The following is a 24,827-nucleotide window of genomic DNA, read 5'->3' as shown; positions in this document are numbered from 1 at the left end:
GCAATAGTTTTCATAGAAGTGGTAATATTTTAGACATCTTGAGATAAATGTACTATTAAAATTAATTTCGTCCATTTCTTTCCACTTTTGAAAACGAGGCCACCAGGAAATTAGAAGTAACATATCAGCTGACTTAAATTTCTGCTGGACGTGCTGCTCTGAAGCAAAGAATTCCAGAGATGAGGGGCTGGGGCCCCCTAGGTGTCAAGCATGGGCAACCCCCCAGTGAAACAGCCATCCCTGCACTGTAATGTTTCACACACACAATCTCTCAGGGACACAAAAAAGACACAAGCCGCTGCAAAGTTACAAATTTATTGGTCTGGAAATAAATACAAATATCTCATTAAGAAACTCCTCTGGAAAGACTTGTGCACAATAGTTTCCCATCTGTACTCAGCCTCTCTTGCCCCGATCCCCGACTTTTCTGCGCAAGGCCAGGGAAGGCCTCCAAGGTGATGGGCGGCAGGTAACGAGTCATTGCCTCTCATGCCACCTGGAAGGCTGGACTACTCCCTTCTCCCAACCGCCGGGTCCCAGAAATCCTCGGGCCCCAGCGGCTGACTTACAATGTTCAATTCACTCTGACCAAACTTCCTATGAGAAAATCCACGGTGAGCCAAAATGAAAAGTACAAGGCAGTAGTACAGGAGCCTGGCAGCTGCGCTGGCCGCCCAGAAATGTCAGTGGTGCTGCCCCATTCGGCGAAAGGTTAGGGAGCAGGAAAAGAGGAAGCAGAAGAGGGAAGGAAAGTCCCATGGAATACATATTCCAGAATCCTTACATTTTCTCAGCCCCCACGAGTTCCCACCCCCACCCCCACCCCCACAAGAGTAAAGAGTTCTGAGGATCCAAGAACGTGACTCAGTCAGGTAGGTTCAGCTACTGAGTTCACGTTCTAGCCCAGCTGTCGAAGACTGAAAACTGGATTTAACCCAATCACACAAAATTCCTGGAACCAAGCTGGGATCCACAGAAATCACAACTGCACTGGATCCCAACACAACCACAAGGAATCCCTTACATCGAGTAACCCCAATTCCACCCCCACCCCAATGCTTCTACCCCGGCCCCTGAAAGGACACTCATCACAGCCAGGGGCAGCTGTGGAATGTTTCCCTCCATTCCAAGGAATGCAAAACAAATCTAAATGATCTTCTCCCTGAATAAGAATCATCACTCGCTCATGTATCAGGGGTGGGAAGTTGGGCTGTGGAGAAGAGGCAGAAAGCAGAACTAAAGCCTTCAAAAACCATGATGCGCAACATTTGCTGAAACATTTTTGTCTATAAAGCCAGGAGATTTTGTTGCCTGCTTTTGCTGCACGTTAAGAGGATGCTAGAAAAATCAAGCTTGTTTGCTTCTGCATTCAAAGCTTCCTAGATGCACCAACTTTAAAAATCTGTTTCTTCAAGTTAACTGCATAGATTGGTTGTTCCAAATGCCTCTAGCCTCAACATAAATCCCACCTTTTCCCCCTTCCTGTTTTGCCTGTTTCAAAGAGGTCCCTGCACATCACTATTACTCCCCTCCTGAAATGAGAAAAGGATTTTGTTTCTGGAAACTGGTTCAGTTTCTCCTCAGTTAAAGAGGAAACGGGAAGTGGGCGGCTGGCCTTCTGACCAGGCACCCGTTTGAACCAGGATGCTCAGGGCAGCCTAGGCTTGGCTTTGTGAAGTGTGCGCTGCTACGTGTCTTGTTTTTGGCAGTTTGGTGTCTCTGAGGGAGGGGAGGAGAGTGGCAACTTGTCACTGGTTAATGGAAGAGGATGCGAATGCAGAGATGCTTGCTTCCTTCCTTTGGTCCACTGCCACCCCGCCTTTGGAGAGGGCACCCACATAATAAGACCCCATTTGTCTCCACCAGAGCTCACTCTTACAAAATAAGCTTTGGATTAATACCGAGTTAGGCGCAGTGTGGCAGGCAGGGGGCGAAAAGGGGCTGGGGAGGAGGGGGCCGCTACAGAGATCAGAGTCCGGGGGTGGCGGCTGGGCAGGCCGCCTAGCAGGAGACCTCCATGGACTTGGGCCCGGCGTTGTTACCGGCCGCACCCGAGTTGGGGGTGATGTCCAGGTGGGCCCCCTCGCTGGTGTGGGAGCGGCTGCGGGTGCCCTCGCTGGTGTGGGAGCGGCTGCGGGTGCCCTCGCTGGTGTGGGAGCGGCTGCGGGTGCCATCCAGAGAAGTGACGCTGGAACCAGAGGCTGTGCGGGACCGCATCAGGCGGGTCATGCTAGCCGAGGGCACTAGGGGGACAAGAAACAGCCAGTTAGAGGGCAGGAGACTGCCAGGTGAGGAGCCAGGCATGCCCATCCACCAACCACATGCCCTTCTACATGCCAACCCCAGAGAAGCCTTGATCCCTGCAGCCATCCAGCTGCTGGGCCCCCGTCCTCTCCATGTCCACTCACAGAGAGAGACGGCGAGGCCCAGGTGAGGGAAAGAACTGCTGCACTCACACCATGAGTGACTTGAACCCAGATCTGGGTCTGCACCCCAATTCTGCCACCTCTTAAAAGCTGTGCAATTTTGAAAGTATCCCCCTAAGCCTCCCTGTTCCCATCTGTAAAGGGATGTTAATACTGACCCCTGGTATCAGCACCTGTGTGTACGCCCATGACCCCATGCTGTCCATGATCACTGGAGCAGGGAGGACACCTGGGGTCAGCCGGGCTTGGCCCTGCACATCACAGGTGGGGAAAGGGAGAGGGGACACATGGCAAGTTCCTGGCAGAGTTATTTGTTGTCATCTCTCTTTCCCAAAGAAGCCTGTCAGCCCAGGTGCTAACAAGGGCGCTGCCTATTCTTTGGGATCTTCTCTAAGACCTCAAATGTTCTTGTGCATGGCACGTGCTGATGGGGTGAAATGAGGAGGAACAATCCTGCCCACCTGTACTGGATGAGACAGTGTCCTGCAAGATTCACACCCACCTGAAACTTCAGAAGAGAACCTTATTTGGAAATAGGGTCTTTGCATCTGTAATTAGTTAAGGATCCCGAGATGAAACCATCCTGGGTTGACAGGGAACCCTAAACCCAATGACTGTGATGCCCTTATAGAAACAGCACACAGGGATACGCAGGGGAGAAGTCCACACAAAGACAGAGGCCGAGATGGGAGTGATGCAGCCACAAGCCACGTAAAGCCAAGGATCGCTGGGGCCATCAGAAGCCAGGAAGACGCAGGGAAGGTTCTTCCATAGTGCCGTTGGAGGGAGCAAGGCCCTGCCCATACCTTGATTTCAGACTTTAGGCCTCCTGAACTTTGAGAGAATGGATTTCTACTGTTTTCAGTCACCCAGTCTGTGGAGTTTTGTTAGGGCAGCTTTAGGAAACTAGTATCCCACCCACCTGAAGCATCATGGCTAGGAGGCCACAAGGAGTCACAGACATCAGCAACAGGGGCAGCTGATCCACACCAAGCATGCAGGGCTTATGTTATCTCCCTGATAGGCACAGGGAGGGGCTTTTGATGGCAGGCACTCCCAAAGAGAATTAATCCTTCCTGAACTATCGTAAAGAGCTAGTTTTGAATTCAGAAAGAATTGGGGTCAATGCCACATCCGCAGCTCACATACTTCTCTGAGCCCCTACTTCTCACCCACAAATCTGGGATTTCTACTGAGGAGGATGAGAAGGACACAGTAAGCACTGATGTCAGGTGTGCAAAGGGTTCATTAAGCCAGCCCCCTGCAGTGTGCAGGAGGCCAGTGACCAGTTCCTTTCCTTCTCTTTGGCCGATGCCTTTGAGACCATAGCTCTTCCTGTTTCTTTCCCCCCAAGACCTGCAGGAGGCTTTGGGTTTCTGGAAATAGATGCTGATTTGGGGAGAAAGATGAGGTCTAGCATTCACTTCCTTTCTCTCCAGAACACTCTCAAAGCAGAAATCCAAACCCTGGCGGGGCCAAGACAAACAGGAGTCACAATTCACACTGTGCAGGGTAAAGCAGGGCTGCCCCACGGCTCTCTCCATGGCTATCTCCAGTGACAGCCTTTGCCTGCAACTTCCGCTGGGGAAAGCAGGCTAGAAAGGCAGGAGCCCCACTGGCAGATAGCTTCTGTTGGAAGAGGGCACCTGGGGATGTGGATCCCGCCTGAGCCTGAGGCATGGAAATCAAACCTGCCAGCCCTGCCTTGCTAGAGCTAATCATGGCTGAGGCCAATGCTAGGACTGCAGTCAGCTTACCAAGCATACTCTTACTATCTACATGGGCAAACAGTTTAAGGAAATGACAAAAGGGATCAGAAGTTCAATACCTTCCTAGTAAGGACGGACACACAAATTAAGAGTTCCAAAACAGTGGGGTCAGAAGAGCCACTAGTCATGTCAGGGCCGGACTATGGCTGACAAGCCCACAGCACTGACTGGCTGCTGTTCAGCTGAGTTACAACTCACCAGGGTCTGTCCTAGTCCTGGGACAGCACTTCTGGAAAAAAAGGCTGTATGTGTCTAACAAACTATAACTGCAAAGTAAGAATTAATGAGTTCCTGAATGATGCTTCCAATGCATCCTCCACTTCCCAAAGTTCATGACTTGAATGTGGCATGCTCCACCTTGAGTATAAGCAACTTTGTTAGCCACTTCCATAGAGCTTTGCGGTCTTCAAAGAACTTCCACAGATCCGCCCTCTACTCCCTGCTTAGATCCCCAAAGCCTCAGCTTCATCATTGATAAGATGGGCTAAGAATATGTCAAAGGAGTACTGTGATAGTTCAATGAGATAAAATAATGTGTTAGTATACCTTTCATCACTGACACCGTCTTCATCATCACTATAGCTGGTGGTCTCTTAAAACTTGTGATCAAAATTTTAAAAACTGTTATTGTTTCACTGTTGGCCACTGTCTTGGTGCTTAAAGGGACAGGCCTCATCCTAAACCTCCCAAAACCCCTAGTGTGAAGCAACTTCTGTTCAACAAAGGAGGAAAAATGAGCCTCACTGGTATAAATGAGAGGCTAGACCTTCCAGGCTGCCACGTGCCCTCCACACACCTAAATGTTTCTTCCCAGAAAGCTGAAGCTGGCCAGGGGGACACAGAATTGCTCATCCAAGCCTGGCTCAGGACAGAGCACTTCCAATTCCGACACATGCCCCGACCCACTGCACACGAGGAACGCCATACTCACTGTATCCCATGCCCTGCACAAAGTACTTGAAGGCCTCAGCGAGCTTGGCTGGCTGCGAGAGACAGGGAGAGAAAACGCAGTCAGTTGCTGGGGGACCTGATCATCCGAGGCCACAGGGCGTGTGCCTGTGGTCACCTTCATTTGAGAGCTTGGCTCCAGACAAAAGCCATCACATGTTGACAGGACAAAACACAAAAGTAAAAGGAAGACTATGGGATAATGATGGGACATTCACCCCACAGCTGTGGAACTTGGACAAGTTACAGGACCTGTCTGAGCCAGTTTCCTCACCTGTAATACAGGGCAGAGTATCACAGCTATTTCTGTGTGTCTCCAGGGAGATTACATTCTACAAAGGGACATGTCTAACCCAAGCATGTGGAAAATAAGAGCATCGCCATCAGTGAGCCACTCCCCGTGCAAGGGGCTTTGCTGCGTTCAATCATTTACTCCTGATAACCCCTTATGAGGTCACTGCTACCTCAGATACATTTCATAGCTGAACAGGTTTGGAGAGGTAAATCCACTCAGGGTCCCATAATAAGTAAGTGGTGGGTCCCGTAGATTAACCCTGGGCTCTCCAAACTCAAAACACTCGTTCTTGAGGCAAGTCACTATCAGCCTCAATAGCAGGCTGGCTGAAAGAAGGGATGATGGATAGATGAATGGGTGGAAAGAAAAGGATGGATGGGATGACGAAAGGAAGGGGAGGGGAGGGGAGGGGAGGGAAGGGAAGGGAAGGGAAGGCAAGGGAAGGGAAGGGAAGGGAAGGGAGGAAGGAAGGATAGATGGATTAAAAAAAGAACTGGTGGGCAGAAGGAAGGAAAAAAAGATAAATATGAACAAAAGAAGGACAAATAAAAGGAAGAAAGGATATGGAGAAGAATGAATGGATGATGGCTGGATGGTTCACTGGATGGGTAGACAAACCAATTAATTAGCAACTCACTGGGTTACTTTAAGTGAACTGTGTATGGCACACTGAGACCACATCCAGTTCTACCAGTTCTCTCAGTTCATTTAATGTAAACTAGGAGGTGAATGCTCAAGTATCACGGGCATACATGCAAGGCATATCTGTTCTTCAGTTAATTCCAACTGTTCTATCCAGTGCCCTGGGTCCTATTCTCCTGAGGCAGTGAGAGGGCACTGGTAGAGGCTGGGCTGACCCCCTCCCTGCTCTCCACCAACTCCTGCCAGGACTCCACAAAGGGCCAAGTGACATTTAAAAGAGAGGCTATGCTCAAATTGCCCTCTGGAATTTGTGTGACAGTGGAAGAAAGGGACAAGAGAAGCAGGTCAGGGCTGCAGGGACAGGGACGCCTGTGTTCAAGATGATGAAGAGAACCAAGAACACAGGCTTGGGAATGAGAATTCCTGGGCCCAGTTTTAGTTCCAGTAATCATGGGCAATCTCTCTCAACTTTTGGCCTCAGTTTCCTCTTCTGTGACACTGGGATAAAATGCTTGCTCTTCCCACCTGAGTACTATTGCAAGGACCTAATTTAATCAAGGATGGGAAAACCCTGTGTAAACATATACCCAACTTGCAAGGGCACAAGGACGACAGTGTTACACAGGAATTGCTCCTCCCTGCGCTGGTGTCCCCGAAGCCTGTGCTAGTTGAACTCCTCTGAAGCTCTGAAAATTCTTTTAATTATGACCAGGGTTACATCTGTTCTCATTTTACATAGAGAAAGGGAAAAACGAGGAAGAAAGGAGGCAGAGTAGGTTTTGGACCAAAAAGATGACAGAAAACTCTACTTCATTTTAAGACAGAACACAAAACTATCAGGATATAAAATTATAAGACAACAGATTAGAATTTTACTTGTCAGGTTGGTGAGATTCTTTATAGGAGGGGAAATTGAAGGGATTGGTTACGCAGCAAACACATTACATTGATCAATGTGTTTATTTGTACATGTGCACGCACATTTACACATGCACACACACAGACATGTGTACACATGCACACCTGCAAACGCACATGCACACACACACGCATACACACACGCACAATTTGGCTTCCTCTCCTCCATGTCCCTCTGCTCTGTGCTGGAGCTTCTCAGGGCCCTTCACTCCAGCAGAAGCCCATGGTCTTTGGGGCAGACACACCTAGATTCTGATCCATGATGACCAAGGTGTGTCTACTTGGCAAATCCCCCAACCTCTGTGAACCGCAGTATCACCCACTCCACAGGGGTTGGCTCCTAGGGGATCAGAGTCCTCCTATATAGCACCTTTTCCCAACAGTCCACAAACTGTCATCCAATGTCACAGCAAGGCGATGAGGAAACAGGTGTCACAGAGGCACATGCACTCCACCCAGAGGGAGGCGACAGCTGGGTAATGCAAAAGGCAAGGTGGCACTCACCTGGGAGATCTGTGGGAGACCGCCACAGTCCGCCATCTAGGAGACAGGGAAGCTGGTTAGTGCCAAACACCACAGCCAAGGCCATCTGCACTAAGTCTGTTCTGAAAGGATGCCCATCTGCCCGCTGCCCTGCCCTGCCTTGTCCTGCCTTACAAAGGAGGAACAGGGTGGACCGTGGGTAGGGAGCATTCCAGCCCCACCAAGCAAGGTTGCTGGTATCCCCATGGCAACCATCACTTGCAGCTTACTATGTGCCAGGCACTACGCTAGGCTCCATAGATAATTTCACTCCATTCCCCAAGAACCATGGAAGGTACAGCTGTCCCATTTTACAGGCAGAAACTGGGCTAGAAAGAGCTTAAGGAACTCACAAGGTTCCAGGCCAGGATCTGTCTGACCCGAAAGGGTTTGATAAAGAAGGCCCTTTTCAGACTATTCCCTTTGTTCCCTCAAAAGGAAGTGGTTGAATTTGGGTCTTCGGGCCGGATTCAGCTCCTGACTGGTACCCTTCCTAAATGGTGGATGTTCAAAGTCCCTGTGAAATCACTGAACCTCAAGAGGCCACTGCAGCCTGTGAGAGCGTGCAGCCAGACTGGACATGAGCAGGACTGGTGGCAAGGGAGCAGGGGGAGGCTGTAGGGAGGGTGGCCTGGGGTGAAATGGGGCTGGAGGAGTTCGTGGGAGTGGTGAGGCTGTGGGCATCCTACAGCCCAGGCGCCTCAAATCTGGACACCCAACACTAGCCACAAAGCGACACTGACCTGGGGCAGCCCTCAGCCCAACCAGCATGCAGGGACAGGATGCCAAAATGTTCCCTCCAGGCGGGGCACTCGGCACACGAGGCTGGTGCTGTGGAAGTCTCCAGAATCAGGCCTGAGTGAGTTCTGTTTCTGGATCTACCATCAAATTGGCCACCCGACCTCAGTCAAGCCACCTACCCTTTGCTGTAGGGTGTGGTTGAATTATGTCCCCCAAATAGACATATCTAAGTCCTAACCCCAGTACCTATCCATGTGGCCGTACTTGGAAACAGGGTATTTGCAGGTACAATCAAGTTAAGATGAGGTCATATTGGATTAGAGTGGACCCTAAATCTAATGGCTGATGTTATTAAAAGAAGAAGGAAGTTTGGACACAGACGCAGTGATACAATAGGGAGAGTGCTGAGTGAGGACGGAGGCAGAGACTAGAGCGATGCATCTACCAGCTAAGGTGCACCAAGTGTGGCCAGCAGCCACCAGAAGCTGGAAGAGGCAGGCAGCATTCTCTCCCAGCACGGAAGGAGCACGGCCTTGCCCACACCTTGATTTCAGACTTTCAGCTTCCAGAACTATAAGGGAATAAATATCTGTTGCTTTAAGCCACCCATTTTGCGATACTTGTGACAACCGCCCTCAAAGTACGGCATTATGCAAGCTTGACGCCCAGCAGCTTCTAATCTTGCAATTTCCTTCTGAGGGAATCTTGAAAGAAAATCTACGTAAAGAGCCCAATACAGGAAAACAGCCTCCCACTCAATAAGTATCGGACACCCCCCACATGCCTTTCAAAGGCATTCTGCTTCTATGGGGAAAGTTGAGGGCACGGTGACCTACAGATGCCACTTCCTTGTCCTTCCCCCAGTGCAAGGGAGCCACCTCATCTCCACCCAGGTCCCTCCTGGCCACCTGCCCCTGCAGGGGTGCACCCGGGCTTAGAGGCCCCTCTGAAAGGTTCCCACTCTTGTGCTGCATCTCCGGACGAGGCTGCCACACACAGCTGGTGGTCTGCATTGTGCAATCAGTCATAACTGGCAAGGGACTGGTAGAGGTTGCTACAGACCCTCAAATCCAGCTGCGGGCGAGCTAGCACACCATGTGCTCAGATGAACTTGCTGGAGAAAGTCCTGACCTTCCCTGGCCGTGGGACGTCTCGTCTTCTCCTATTGTGACACGCAGAGCTCCTCTTGGAGTAATATCCTGGCCCCAGACTATGGAGGGCCCCTGCCAAGTCATCCCTGGTCTCTCTATCCCCAAAACCCTCAGACCAGCAGCCTGTTGATTCCTGCAGTCCCACAGAAGGATCCCTCATCTTTGCAGCCTCAGATCGCCAGTCAGCACCCAACATGTTCATAAACAGATGTTCATAAACAGATTAAATCATCAACTCTATGGTTTCTGATCGTGTGCCTTGCCTTTTTCAAGCCTAACTCAATATTGCAGAAAACGTGAGTTTCTAAGAAATAACAAACACAAACCCCCGTTGTTTTCCCTGTACCTTGAGGAGAGTGGTCTTTGTTGGGTCCAATTTCGAGTTGCACTCCACCTGCGCAAGAGGGAGGAAATCTGTTAATTCTTTACGTGAAGCCAAAGTCAAAACATCTCCCCCTTCCCTGCCACTCTGCCGCCATCACCAGAAACTCCAGTATTTCTGCTGGCAAAGAAGAAAGTATGTGGGGTTTGGGATTCAGCAGATGTGGCTTTAAATCCAAGCCTTGCCATTACCAGCTGTGACAACTTGGATAAGTTATAACTTCTTTGGGCCTCAGTTTCCTCATCAATAAAATGGAGATAATATCTTTTTTCAAAGGGTTGTTATGAAGAGTAGCTGAAATGTAAACAGTACTGCAGAAATATCTGCTAAATAAATATCCTTGTTTAACCAGCAGCTGCCAGAGATTCTACAGTTTTAACATTCCCAGATCTAACAACTATTCTTCAGGTAAAATCACGCTGACCAAGCTGGCTTCTCTCTTCATTTTGTCAGTGACTCTCTCGAAAGGGGCATCCGGAATTGGGAAGAACACCCACATGTAACCCATGATGTTCAAAATGCCTAAAGTAAAACTATCACCTCCCTTGATCTGAACAGTGTATCTCTACTGATGTATCCCATGATTATCTCCAGTTGGTCAGCCCGTAAGAAATTCATGGTTCGTTAAGGCATGCCAAGTATTTACTACATGAACATTTGCAAATGTCACTCTGAAGATCACTGCACAAGGCCTGGCAGTACTGCAGGACTCTGATCCATAGCCCCTAAGTCTTCCATCTCCCCAGCTGTGGGGTTGTCTGAAAGGCAGAGTCCTCTCTTTGCTGCCACAAAGTTGCAGGTGGGAGTTAAGGGGTGAAAGGAGTCAGGAAGCTTTCCTAAGCCCTGCCTCCCAGTGCCTCTCTCACCTGCCAGCTCATCAGGCACCAATCAGTTTGGAAAGATCCATCTGCTTCCCAAATAAGAGGCGAGTCTCCTAGCCAGGAAGCCAAGTGGCAAACACACCCATATAAACAAAGATCGGAGGGTGAGGGGACCTGGGAGAGGAGACACTGCCAGGCAACCAGGGCTGGCAGCCACCAGGGAAACAGACTAGTGGCTGGGCCCTCTGCCCAAAGGCCACTAGGGCATTTCAGAGAAACATCACCTGCCCTGATGGGGCAGAGGAGAGAAGGGGCAGACAGGGCCACTTCAGCAAAGTCAACCAGACTTTGCCTGTTGAATTAAACACAGAAACCAGGCTGTGATTTCTACATACCACGGCATCCACCGCAGGCGAGCTGTCCCCAACCACCAACAGAGCAGGACACCTGGGGTCAGGGACAGAGCGGAGAATTAGCACAAGGTTCCTTTAAAGATTGTCCCACTCCCAGGCCTGTCAGGCCGGGACCTGCATTCTAAAACAGTGTCATTTTCGTTTCCCCAACACCCTTTGCTCTTTTACTTCATTCTCCTTTGATCTTAGGATAAAACTGGTTACTAGTCCTTTACAACTTAGTATGAATTTCAGCCAGGGAACTTCTGTGCCCCAATGCTTTTATTTTAAAGCATCTTCTCCTCAAGGATGGATGAGCAGGACTTAGCTGGTAATCAAGACCAAAACGAGAACAGCATGAAGGACAAAGGCAATGACGTGCCAGGTTCCCAAGTGTCACAGAATGCGGCACACTTAGCCACAAAAAGACACCATCATTACTGGTGGAAACCCAGTTAGTTCTGTCCACGACTGTCTTTTCCTCCTAGACATACAGAGCACTGTAAGACTGGGTCCTGTGCTATCCATCCCTAGGCTTCATGGAACAAAGCCTCACACAGTTATTGATGTAGTAGGTGCTTAATAAATGCTGTCCCAAGTACAATCGACAATCTTTCTCCAAGATCAAAGGCCTATGTCATGGAGACACCCTAGAAACTGAGGCCACCAGCGCAGGGAGAAGTCCAAGTCAGGCTGTGTATCACTCAGTCTCTGGGTGGAATATACCCAGGTCTCGCTGACACAATGTCCTGCCACACTCAGAAAGAAGGCCCTGCCAGCAAGGCCACATTCACAGGCGGCAGCCCCGACTGCAAGTGCTGGGCGAGAGAAAAGCCACTCACTGCAGGGTGACTGTGTGGGTTCCCGGCATTGGTCGCTCAATCTCCAGGTCACGCCGGCTGCAGGAAACAAATGCATCATTAGCATGAGCAGTCTTCCCCCGGAGAAAGCTCCCACTCCCACCCAGCCAAGCCCAGGAGGTCCTGCCAGTGGCCATTCTGGCAAACCACCCACATCCCCAACTTGCGAGAGGCCCTGTGGCTTTCAGCGCTCCACACCCTCTTGGTGTCCACAGACCTGGTTAGAGGGACAGCAGGACCCATGCATTTCAAGCAGAGTCCCCCTCATTTTGTCACAAATATTTGTGTGGCTTTTTTTTCCAGGAGTAGATGTCAGGTCTTCCACCACAGAGGGCCCCTGCCTTCCCTGTCCCCCTAGTCAGAGCCCCCACCTGACAGAGGGGCCACCTCCCAAATGTTCTCGCAGCCTCTTAAGTCCCAGCCTCACCAGCTCTGAGTCCTCTATAAAGCACCCAAATGATCTCTTTAAAACTCAGGCCTCATCTTTCCATTCCCTGTCTCAAACCCTGTGGTGCTTTCCCACTGCACTAGTGTGAGGCCCAGTGTGGGCCCGGCCCAGTGCCGACCACCCTCCCTGCACGCAGCCACCCACCCTTTCTGCTATCTTGCAGCTCCCAACATGAGAAGCTCTTTCCCAGCTCACAGCCTGGAGTTAGACAAGCAGGATCCAAATCATGCTCTGCCACTTTCTAGCTGTGTGGCCTTGGGGAGAACACAGGACCTCTCTGTGCCTTTGCTTCCTCAACAGGAAATGACAATCCTACCAGGACCTTCAGAGTGGGATTTTGAGAGGGGCCAGTTAACTACTGTGCTATCTGTGCAGGCAAGTTAAGAGTGTGGAGTCTGCGGGTTGTGCTGGTCTCCTGTGTCTCCAGCACCCAGACGAAAGCCTGACTCACTCCAGTTCTCAGGAAGTGTTTGCTAAGTGAACGCACGGCCGGGCTTCTGTTTCTTCAGTCAAACAGTGAGGATGTTACCACTGAGATGAGGGCAGGATTGTAAATGGAGGCAAATGCTAACCTCTGTTACAAATGTTAATGTCAAGAAGTCACGTTATTAACATCTGAGCAGAGATAAACACTATGAGGCTTACTTCTATCTCCTGTTTTGGGATGTGGCAGAGCTAGCTCAGCAGGTTGAGTGAGCTCTCTGGAAGATTACAGAGTCTCTGGCTGACACCAATGGCCCTGAGCTCTCTCCTCCCCTAGCTGAGCTCCAGATAAGCACCTAGTGCTGGTTGAGAGGGCCACACCTTAGGCAAAGGCTGTGTTCAGGTCCTCCTTATCCTTGGAATGACAAACTCCCAGAAGCCTGCCTGGATTACTCCCAGCCTCCAGGAGTGCTTTGCTGGTCTCTCACTTAGCTCTTCTTACATTTGGCCTTTTGTGAAGGTCAGCAGTGGGCACACACATTTACGTTCAACCCTCTGAGTGTGCGACTGCGTCCCTCTCACGTCTGCACCCCCAGTGGTCTGGCGTGTTTGTTCAGATCCCTGCAAGACGAGCTGAACTCCAGGAACCAGCTTACAGGCCAGGTTTCCTTCCTGGGGATACCTGTCGTATGAATCTATTTGCTCAAACTCAGAGCCCACCTCTTCCACTCATTTTATACCCTCCCTCTCACCTGCCCCATATTTCGGATCTACAGAAGACGCCTCATAAATAGCAATGATGTGGCTGAACAACATCCCGATACCTGTTGTAGGCGTTGATGAACAGGTGCAGGTTGCCAGGGTTCATGTCATTCACGATGTGCTGGCGGTAGGTGTGGACCACCTTCCACGTTACTGTGCATTTCTTCCTGCATTTAGAGAGGTGAGAAGATGGTCCTCATTGCACTGTGGCCCTGGGCTGGTCACTACTCTCTCGTTCTCCAGGTTATTTGGATACAAAATAAAGATAATAATACCTAATCTACAAGACAGCAACGGATCAAAAAAAAATTAAAAAAAAAAAAAAAAAAACCCTTCGGGAAAGCAGCACACCCACCCGGGTGCAGACAGGGCTTTCACTATCTGCTGGGAGCAGAAAAGACACCCCATCCTGGAAAGGCCACACCCCACCCTTCGAAACCCATTAATTAGGGAGTTTCAATTTGAAGTCAGACACCCTGGATCCAGAACTTAGCTTCATCACTGCCCCCCGTTCGTGGGCAAATCTTTTAACCTTTCTGAGCCTCATATCTATCTAAAAAAAAAAAAAAAAGGGAAGAGAGAGAATGTTGCCTACACATCACTAGGTCGTAGGACTTAATGGAGGTTGTGTTCTCAACTCTACCAACAGTAACAATTGGATGCAAATGTTAGTAATTATTTTCCAACAGAAAGAGGTGAAAAGAAGTTTTTCACGCTTGAAAAGCAAAACCAACTCACGCAACAGGAAGTTGCTGAAAAGAAGGGCAACTGCAACTCCCACTGCGGCCAACCAGAGCCTTGGGGAAGTCAGCCTCAGCCTCCCGTCTCTGGGTGCTTTTTGAATGTCATTTGTGACAAACAACTTGTTTGCTCTGTTTCTCATTTGTACGAGGGCAGACACTGTAGGTTTCACACACGGGTCTGATGTGACCAGTGGCAACCAGATGAGAAGTTGGAGTTGGGGGTCAAAGAAAGCCAGTGTCAAGCTTGAGCTGCGTCCAACAGCCCAGGATCACTTAGGGAGCAAGGAGGTCAACTGGCTACTAAGAGCAAAGTCTGGAAAAGACAGTCAGGAATTATGCTGGGATTTCAGATCAAAACCAACTGTAGTGATCTAGGGACACCCTCAGACATTATGGCCAGACCAACTAGTCTCCAAATAACTTGGGGTACAATCAGATCAGATGCTCAACGCCATGTGTGACATCCCTTCTCCAGTGAAACAGAGACAGTGGCTGTGAAGTTTTCCCAATTCCTATCAGTTTCAGATTACACACTCAGGACAGGGAAAATGTATCACACACACTGTGTGGAATGAATCGTAAAAGGGGAAAGAGGACTCTGGTGGGCTAAGCCGTGGCCCTCAGAAGATATGTCCATGTCAAATCTCTTGAACTTGGGAATGCAAACTTGCTGGGAAAAAGGGTTTTTGCAGGTGTAATTAATTAAGGATCTTTATATGAGATCATCCTGGATTACATGAGCCGGGATGAAGTCCAATGGAAAGTATCCTTAAAAGAGGAAGGAGAGGGAGAATTGAAATAGACACAGAGGAGAAGACCATGTGAAGACAGAGGCACAGAGCGGCGTGAGCAGCCACTAGCCAAGGAATGCTGACGACGACCTGGAGCAGTAAGAAGCCAGGACGAATTTCCCCTAGAGCCTGTGGCAGAGGGGCGGCCCTGCCAGCACTTGATGTCAGAGTTCTAGACTCAGAGCTGTGAGAGAATACACTTTTGTTTTTCGTGTGTGTGTGTGTGTGTGTGTGTGTGTGTGTGTGTTTGAGACAGAGTCTCCCTCTGTCTCACCCAGGCTGGAGTGCAATGTCGCAATCTCAGCTCACTACAGCCTCTGCCTCCCAGGTTCAAGTGATTCTCCTGTCTCAGCCTCCCGAGTAGCTGAGATTACAGGTGCCCACCACACCCTGTTAATTTTGTATTTTTAGTAGAGACAGGGTTTTACCATGTTGGCCAGGCTCGTCTCGAACTCCTGACCTCAGGTGATCCACTTGCCTCAGCCTCCCAAAATGCTGGGATTATAGACGTGAGCCACCGCACTCAGCCCACTTTCATTGTTCTAAGCCATCCTGTTTGTGGTAATTTGTTACAGAAGCCACAGGAAACCAACACAACGGGCAAACCCAGCAGTTGTACCCGCCAACTCCAGAGTGCAGCCTCTGTTCCCCGGTACACTTGCCAACTCCAGAGTGGGGCCTCTGTTTCCCTCAAACACTCGCCAACTCTAGAGTGGGGCCTCTGTTCCCCTCAAACACTCGCCAACTCCAGAGTGGGGCCTCTGTTCCCTGGTACACCTGCCAACTCCAGAGTGGGGCCTGTTTCCCCAGGACTCACGGGAGTGTCAGATGGTCACACATGTTAGCTCAGAAGCAGACACTGGTATATAAGTAAAGCAGGTCACTGCAATTTCAGGCAACCGAGGGGTTTTCCAGACCCTGGGCTTGCAACCAAGCCCACGGCATACGCTTCCCAAGGACAGCTGGCCCCAGCTAGAGACACAAAACCAATGTCTGGGGCCAGGTAGGCTGGGCTAAGATGGCGACCTGCTAACTTCTAGCATGCTGTGAGGGGCTTGGCTCACCCCCCTCAGTGGGGTGACTCTGCAGAAGAGCAGCTCATCTAAGAGCCAGGCAGCAGCACAGGCAGCCGCCATCCTGCTGTGGTTGCCAGAATGAAGCCAGATTCATAGGTACAAATACTGGCCCCACCTCTCCCTGGCAGAGACCCTACACAAGTCACTCAACGTCTCTGGTCTGTTTCCTCTTCCATAAACTGGGAATGAGAACAGAATTTATCACACAGGTCACAGAGCACCTGGGTGGAATCCTAGTCCTAGTAGCTAATACTTGTGAAGCTCTTAGGACTGAGTCCAGCACACAGCTAACTCCATGGACATCGTTTGCTATAGACCAGATTTATAACAGCCCAGAACTGGAAATAACTCAAAGGTCTTATCCACAGGTGAATGGAAACACAAACTGGTGCACACACATAAAAGGGAATATACTTCTCAGCACAAACTGGTGCACATACATAAAAGGGAATATACTTCTCAGCACTAAAAAGGAATACACTGTTTTTTAAGAGACAGGGTCTCTCTGTCGCCTAGGCGGAATACAGGGGGCAATCACTAGCTCACTGCTCACTGTAACCTCAAACTCCTAGGCTCAAGCGCTCCTCCTGCCTCAGCCTCCCAAGCGGCTAGGACTATAGGCGTGCACCACCATGTCTGGCCAATTTTTAATTTTTTTGTAGAGACAAGGTGTCGCTATGTTGCCCAGGCTGGTCTTGAACTCCTGTGCTCAAGTAATCCTCCTGCCATGGCCTCCCAAAGTGCTGGGATTACAAGAATGAGCACTGCACCCAGACTAGGAATAAACTATTGATCCACTCATTAACATGGACAAATCTCAAAATGGTTATGCTGAGTGAAAGAAGCCAGACCAAAAATAAAAAAAGAGTACATACTATATAATGCCATTTATATAAAAATCTAGGAATTGCAAAGCAATCTATAGGGGCCAATGCAGATCCAAGTTGCCTGAGGAGGGAGAAGATTATCATCAAGGGGCACAAGGAAACTCTTGGGGTGATAGAGACGTTATTCTGATTACAGTGATGGTTTTACAAATGTATATACATGTCAAATTTAGCAAATTCTGCCCTTTAAATGTGTGCAGTTAATTGTACTTCCATCAGCCATTTTTCAACGACACATATAAAAAGAGAGAGAATGAATGACTTGTTGCTTATGAATGAATAATGTCACATTATCTCACGAGCACCAGCTCGGCGGCCCCCAGTTGATTGTGTCTTGTTCTCTCCACCCCTACATGGGGCCCTGTGCTGAGCACCACACAACGCATCGCTCAGCAGGAACAGCAGAATGCCAGGCCACATAACTCACCTTCCCAAAGAGGTGGGACACCACCATGTCTGGCAGGGCTTGGGTCCATCCAGAGATCTAGGGAGGAGTAAAGTGGGTGGATTAGAAACCAGCAGCTAACAGTAGTGAACAAAGTCAGCAAAACCCCACTTCCCTGCGGGGAGAGTGGCATTGCCAGACTCCCCTCTGCATGCAGGCCTCAAGGACATCCCCTTGATAGAAACTCAGTTCCTGTCTCCAGTTCCCTCCTGGACCCGACCCCCCAAATGCAGGGCCTAGGACTATATCCAATTCCTTATTTTCAGAGGCCCATGCACAAGAAATCCACAGCAAATGAGCGCTGAATAAAGATCCAGCTACTGCTGGCTTACCCTGCTCAAAACATTCACTAAGTCCTCAGCAAAGAGGGCCGTCCATTCACCTCTTCTAAAAACACACTGAACTCCCCCGTCTACGCCCCGGGATATGCTTGGCTCCCAACTATCCCTCTCTCTCATCTCCAAGCCAGTTTCCCCTTTCTATGTATACTGACATTACCAAAGACACTGACAATCTTCTTTCTGCTACCTCTCCCCAGTGACTAGGTTTGCAGCAGGAGCTCTATAAATGGTAGGATACAGCAGGAGCTCCATAAATGTGTGCTGACCAAAGCACTGGGCAAAACTAAGTAGCAGAGAAGCTCTAGACCTAAGGGTCTTTGGCTGGCCCTCGCCTGCCACAGGCCAGCTGTGTGGCACTGGGCAGTCTGCATACCTCTGGGTCTCAGACTAATGGGAGTGCCAGGAAGTTCAAGGCCACAAAGCCAAGGTGAGGAGTGCAAGAAGTAACTGCACATATCACAGTGTTTAATACCAATGCCTGGTACTCAAAAGGCTGGGGTTGAAAAGGAAGGGAATACTACAGCTATGAAAGCCCCGCACACATTCCCCAGGCTTCACATTAGCCAGTGGTCGACACCGCCAGACCTTCCAGTCTGGCTCAGAACAGTGATCACGAAGCACAGCGGGTGGACTGGAATGTCACTGCCTTTGCTGGAAAATCAAATGAAAAACAGAAGCGTGTTCCACTCCCTAATGTCATACAGGCAGGAGGGAAGGGCTCCCGCATTCTGGAGGAATGTTCAAAGAACAAACACAAAATCACAGTGGCTAGGACGGGGCGGGGGATGGGGCAAGAGGCACGGCCCCTTCAAACCCTCAGTCCCTGGCAGCCACCCAAAATTTGGCAAAAATGCACTTGCAAAATGAAAAGCTGAGATCACTTCAGCTTTGTCCTATTTCAACTGGAATGACCTGCCTATCTCCTTGGCAAACAATGAGATCTTTACAGGGCAAAAAAACAAAAACAAAAACACCACAATGACAATTTTTAAAAGATAAACAAGGAACCTTAGGACATCAGTCAGGGCAGAGCTTCCCAAGACAGCACAGGTCCCCTTTTCTTCCAGGCAGCCCAACCTGCTGGCCAGGCCTGCCTGTCTCCCACCCCAGACAGGAGCCCCAGGGGCAAGGATGGTCAGATCCACAAACCACGAAGTCAAAGCAAGCTGCATCCAGTCCCCATTCTACTGCCTAGCTTTATGTGGCCCTGGATAATCCCCTTAGCCACACCGAGTCCTCACTTCTGAAACGGTGATAAAAATTCTCACCTCCTAGAGTTACTATGAAGATTAACTGCGGTAATGCACACACAGCAATGTAGAACAAAACTAGCACATGGTAAACTCTCAATCTACGTTAGCGAATTATTATCGTAAAATGCTGTGGCACACTAAATATACATTTATTTTTCTTTAATAATATGTGAATGAATTCCTAAGATTAGAGGCTTTTGTCTTGTTCATCTCAAGAAGTTTTGTTCTTCAGGATGCTCAGTATCTCGACCAAAGCCTGACACAAGTTAGGTACCCAGCTAATACTCATTAATCCAAGCAATGCTTATCCAAGCTGGCTCAGGGACCTGCATCCCAGTGCTTTCCCTGGCTTAGACAGCTTGGTGGTATTTAAGTCTTCTGAATGGCAAACGGCTGAGGTCATGTGTACTGTTCTAAGCAAAGCAGAGGGAACTGGAGTGGGCAGTAGAGGGTAAAGAGGAGTGGGTAAAGAGACAGCTCGTAGCTCCACGGCTCCCCCAGCCAGAGGCTGTGTGCACCTGTCCCTCTGCCTGCAGGGACTCCGTCTGCCTGACAGGCCCCCACCTCACCTTGGAGGCGGCCCAGTCCATCCAGCCTTCCGCACAAGGGTTCACGTTGATAAGGACGAGGCCCTCTACCATCTCAGGGTTGTTTAGCTGCAATTCAAGACACAAAGTGAGACAGACATCCCAGCAATCTGAAACACTAGGAACTTTCCAAGGCAAACCAAAGCTTGAGAGAAGTACCCAGAAAAAGGCAGTGTGGGCAGCAGAGCAAGCTGCTGCTCCCTGGCCCCACCCCATGCAAAACTGAGGTTCCAGAACAGCAGACATGGAATTGGGTCCTAGAGAGAGTGGGAAGGAGAAAGAGGAAGTACAAAAGAAGTAGGAAGCCCACCGCTTTGCAGACCTGCCTTGGGCAAGTTACTTCAACCCATGGAGGCTCAGCTTCCCCAGCTGTCAAATGCATGTAATACACCATCAACCTCATCAATCAAACAGGGTACACAAATGCTCTCTAGCTGTGGCAGTAACAACTGTATTACTTACTTTCAGAATATATAAACATACACACACACACACACACACACAGAGTTATGCATCGCTGAATAACAGGGATACTTCCTGAGAAAATTGATCATTAGGAGATTTTGTCATCATGTGAAGATCTCAGAGTGTACTTACACACACCAGATGGTATAGTCTACAACTCACCAAGGCTGTATAGTACAGCGCATTGCTCCTAGGTTTACTGTACAAACCTGTACAGCATGTGACGCTACCGAACACTGCAGGGAATTGCAACATGATGCTAAGTATTGATGTATCTAAGCAAATCTAAACATGAAAATGGTACCGTAAAAATGAACCATTATAATCTTATGGACCCACTGTCAAATATGCAGTCTGTCATTGACCGAAATGTCATTATATGATGCAGATATATATAGATATAGATATGTACACCTGGGGTACAGTTGAGACATTTTTTAATTTGCTGAGAGTCTATATGGCCAGACCATTTTGTATTCATGTCAGCATTTCTTTTTTTTTTTTTTTTTTGTAAGATGGATGTTGTAGAATCATGTCAGTATTCCTAACCTCTAGCAAAGCCCAGCAAATCATAGGCAGTCAAAATACCTATGGATGAACAAAATGAGTATTATTGCATTCTTACACAATTGCTTGGTGAGGATACAAAGGAAGAGCGGCTTTTGATCTGAGCCCAGAGAAATAACAATGACAACTGTCATGAAAACTTCTTGTGTCTGATTCTAGTTTAGAATCAGTTACGAACCAGGAGTACCCCGACTGCAAAAACCTGTACAGCTGTTACAAAGCAGTGTCACACAGAGTACTCAGTGAGCAAGGAGCGTCATCACTAGATGGCTAAGCAGACAAAGTCAATGACAAAAGAATGTGTCCAGTATCACTCAAGAGTGGAGGAAGAGAAAAGATTGTGAGTATATACATATATATACACACACACGTATATATATGTATATACATATGAGTACTCATGTGCCCCCCCCCCCCACACACACACACACACACAAACTGTGGAGCATACGGGTCATTTCATTTTCCCTTTTGGGTTTTCAATGCTTTTTCCAAATGTCTTCCTTCATCTTAAAATGTTATTTAAAATGCGATTTTCAAAAAATGCCAAAGCACTCACGGCAAATCGAGTTAGGATGTAGGCGCCTGCTCCTGTTCCCATGCCAATAATGCTTTTCAGCCTGGAAGCAGAAATACAAACGCATGTCACACAAGGAGAGAGTGACAGGAGCCCCCAAGGACCCACTTAGAACTTCCTGAGGGTGACCGCCTGGCTAGGCAATGCGGGAGCATGCTGCCATGACTGCCTGCACAGCCCTGAGGTTACCGTGTTTTAGGACTGGACAGAGACTGCGACCGACCTTGGAGAGCCGCGCCCCTTATCCTCACTTCCCTCCTGGCCGCCACCCAGGCTCTGAGAGACCGTCTGACATTTCGGGAAGGCCCGTTACGGCATCATTTCTTCCCACTCTTAAGCTTTATTTTGGATTCTAAAACTTGGAATGAAAACAAATTGAGCAAGAACCATGAAGTTATCATTATTTGAAGGACTCAAGACAGAGATGAACACTGGAAAAATGAGGGTGTGGAGAGAAAAGCTGAGGTCTCAGGCAACTCCATTCCAGAACATTCCATGGGAAAGAGAAGGGAATGGAAGAACAGGAGGCAAGAGCAAATGGGTGGGGCGGCTGCCATCACACAACATAACATTCATGCAAGAGGAAAACTGAAGTTACAGGAGGCAGACTAGAGCTCAGAGACTGTGTGAAGAACAGTGTTCACAGAGTGATAAGCTAATTTCTTGCCTCATCTTTAAACTGCAAGCTTAATTTTAGTGGTCAGTCCAGATCAAAGCAAGGGGCAGGAAGACGCTAGAAGCCAGGCTTCTCTGCAAACGGAGGAGGAGCTGGTCCCTTGCTCTTACCCAAACTGTTGAAGGACTCCAGGAAGCATTTCAGCCAGCTGATCCATGGAGGGGTACATGTACCTGGGGATGACACAGAGAGGCCATTAGTGAACGCCCAGAGAGAAACGGGTAATCCAAACAGGGACACGCTTGAAGGGTGGGGGCCATGCAACAGACTGCCCCATGCACCCAGAACCCCCAGTCTAGTCCCTTCCCATCCTCCTTCCAAGAAGACCCTTGCAGCACACCCTACTATCAATTGCTTCCTATGCGTCAGGTCCCATGGACGCATTTTGGGGCATTATTAGCTCATTCAGTTCCCACAATAACTCTAGAAGGCTGCTAGGATTTTCCCCCCAGCAAGATTATAAATATCACTGAGGCTGAGAGATAAGCCACTTGGCCTCATGAGAACAGTAGATGGTTAGCCAGAAACATGTCCTCACTGGGTTTGTCTGGTTTTGGGTCTAGAGTGTTGCAGAAACTGACTAGAAGGCATTTCACAATTCCAACCTCAGGGAGAAGGAATTAGATCAGGCATGAATGAGTTCCATCCGCAAAGGAGTGATTGATCCTCACACATGCGGGGCTCTTGGTGAGGTAATGGCAGGGGCCTGTGAGCGAAGCAGAGGCAAACCAGGACAGGAGCCGCCCTCAAGTCTACAGAAAAAGGGGGTGTGACTCATAACAAAGGCTATTGAAAGAGACCTGCCATGATCAGGTGATCAGGGAGGGCTTCTTAGAAGAAGTGACGCTGAAGGGGTCATGGGAACCTGATGAGTAAAGCGTGTGGGCAGGGAAGCAGCGTATTCAGATGCCCTGGGAAGAGCCAGGAAGAGCCCGTATGGCGTAGCTCCACATCAACAGAACCACTGAGTTAGAAGCCGCAGGGCAGAAGAGGGGCAAAGATATGAAGCTCCTCTGAAATGGCCACGTCCTCAATTTGGAGCCAGCAGCTCCTAAGGTGTGACACTGGAGAAGCCACTTAATTGCAGGGCCCTCTGTTTCTTCCCTGTTGCCCAGGGCTGGTGTGAGGCAAGGAAGCAGCAGAATTCTACTCCCAAGGTCCCTCCTGTATAGATGGTGGAAGCCAGAGCCAGGAAGAGCCCAGCCAGGGATCCCCCACCCTGCTCTGCTGTCTTAGCTTCAGGGATATAGGGGGCTCACCCTTAAAGGGCCTGGGAGACTCCCGCTCACCCCTCCCAAGCCCCACACTCTCCTCTGCCCTACTCCAGGAGGAAGAAACAAGTCAGGCCCCACTCTGACAGTGGGTCCCACCAGATGCACACAAAAACCACCTAGTAAACTAGGGGGAAAATACCCTGTAATATCCAGACCAACTGAATAAAAATTCCTGGGGGTGGGGCTCAGGCCTCAGAATATTTGTAAAACTTCTCCAGGGGGAACTAAGAGTCTCAGCTTTCCCCCAAGTCTTTCACACAATTGGTCCAACCAAAGGTAGATTTACTGACATACCTCTGGCTTTATCTGCTGGTTAACAATTAACCATGTCCCACTGTTTTAAATCACTTTTAATTTTTGGTCCTGGTCCCATATGGTTGGCTGTACCTTCCCTTCCTCTCTGATAAAGGTTAATTATTAAGGATAATTCTGAACACTAATAAAAAAGGATTTCTATTTACAAATGCCAAGAAGGCCCCTTCTGGAAGACTTTAAACCCAAGAACCTGCTCCTGCCCTGGTTTAATCAGAGCGTCAGGTGCGGGGACAAGAGGGATTATCTCTGTGGTCTGCCTCCCCAACGTGATGCTGATTGGAGGATCCAACAAGCTTGACCATAATTGCACGAGGGGAAACTGAAAGGCCATGCCCATACAGATCACGAGCTGACAAGGGCCAGGCGGTGTAAACACTCTCAACTAAGACAGCCTGATGTTCCGAAGAGGATACGCGTCTCCGTAGATAGGACCAAAGCCAACTCCCTGGTTCTCAGCTGTGCAACCTTTTTTTCTTTTTTGAGACAGAGTCTTGCTCTGTCACCCAGGCTGGAGTGCAGTGGTACAATCTCCGCTCACTGCAACCTCTGCCTCCCAGGTTCAAGGAATTCTCTGGCCTCAGCCTCCCGAGTGGTGGGGATTACAGCCATGTGCCACCACGCCCGGCTAATTTTTGTATTTTTAGTGGAGACAGGGTTTCACCACATGTGGCCAGGCTGGTCTCAAACTCCTGACCTCAGGTGGTTTGTCCACCTCAGGCCTCCCAAAGTACTGAGATTACAGGCGTGAACCACCGTGCCTGGCCTCAGCTGTGCAACCCTGAGCAAGGTAGTTAATGCCTCCATGCCTCAATATGTTCATCTGGAAAATGCAGCTAACAATACCAACCACACAGAGCTAGCTATAAGGATTAACCCCAATGTTAAATACGAATGATGAAGCCTAGCCCACAGGAAGTGATCCATCAACGTTACTTCTCTCCCTCTTTTTTTCTCCACAACCTTCTAGGTTTTTCACCACACTATTTGGTCATGTCAAGTCCTCCTCCACTTCAGTCCTGTCCAGGCTGAGCACACCTATGGTAACGCCAGCCTTGCAGGAAGGCTGGGGGAATGGGGAGGTAGCATCTGATGAGTATGCTGTTTCAGTTTAGGAAGATGAAAAAGTCCTGGAGACAGATGGTGGTGATGGCTGCACAACAATGTCTGAATGTCCTTGATGCCACTGAACTATATACTTAAAAATGGTTGCAGTGCTAACTTTTATGTTATGTATCTTCCCACAATTTAAAAAGTGGTTAAGATGATACATTTCATATTTTACCACAACTAAAAAGTATTTAAAAGAGCAAAGCAGCTGAACCCCTCCCCG

At 49.1% G+C, this 24,827-nt stretch overlaps 1 protein-coding gene across 1 annotated transcript in view; it reads right to left on the bottom strand.

Moving 5' to 3' along the window:
* Positions 1–299: 299 nt before the first annotated feature.
* NDRG1 (N-myc downstream regulated 1) overlaps positions 300–24,827 on the bottom strand; it is a 47,905-nt gene continuing 23,377 nt past the window's right edge. Inside the window, 12 exon segments of the mRNA XM_030937400.1 lie at positions 300–2,243; positions 5,127–5,178; positions 7,503–7,538; positions 9,759–9,806; positions 11,011–11,062; positions 11,850–11,906; positions 13,563–13,642; positions 13,644–13,667; positions 17,425–17,481; positions 19,606–19,692; positions 21,215–21,275; positions 22,019–22,081. Coding sequence (XP_030793260.1) covers positions 2,002–2,243; positions 5,127–5,178; positions 7,503–7,538; positions 9,759–9,806; positions 11,011–11,062; positions 11,850–11,906; positions 13,563–13,642; positions 13,644–13,667; positions 17,425–17,481; positions 19,606–19,692; positions 21,215–21,275; positions 22,019–22,081 — 859 coding nt within the window. The 3' untranslated portion in view covers positions 300–2,001.

This window comes from Rhinopithecus roxellana, chromosome 9 (genome assembly GCF_007565055.1).
Source record: "Rhinopithecus roxellana isolate Shanxi Qingling chromosome 9, ASM756505v1, whole genome shotgun sequence".
NCBI lineage: Eukaryota > Metazoa > Chordata > Mammalia > Primates > Cercopithecidae > Rhinopithecus > Rhinopithecus roxellana.
The sequence above is the reverse complement of the archived record's forward strand: the minus strand, read 5'-3'. Positions and strand labels throughout refer to the sequence as shown.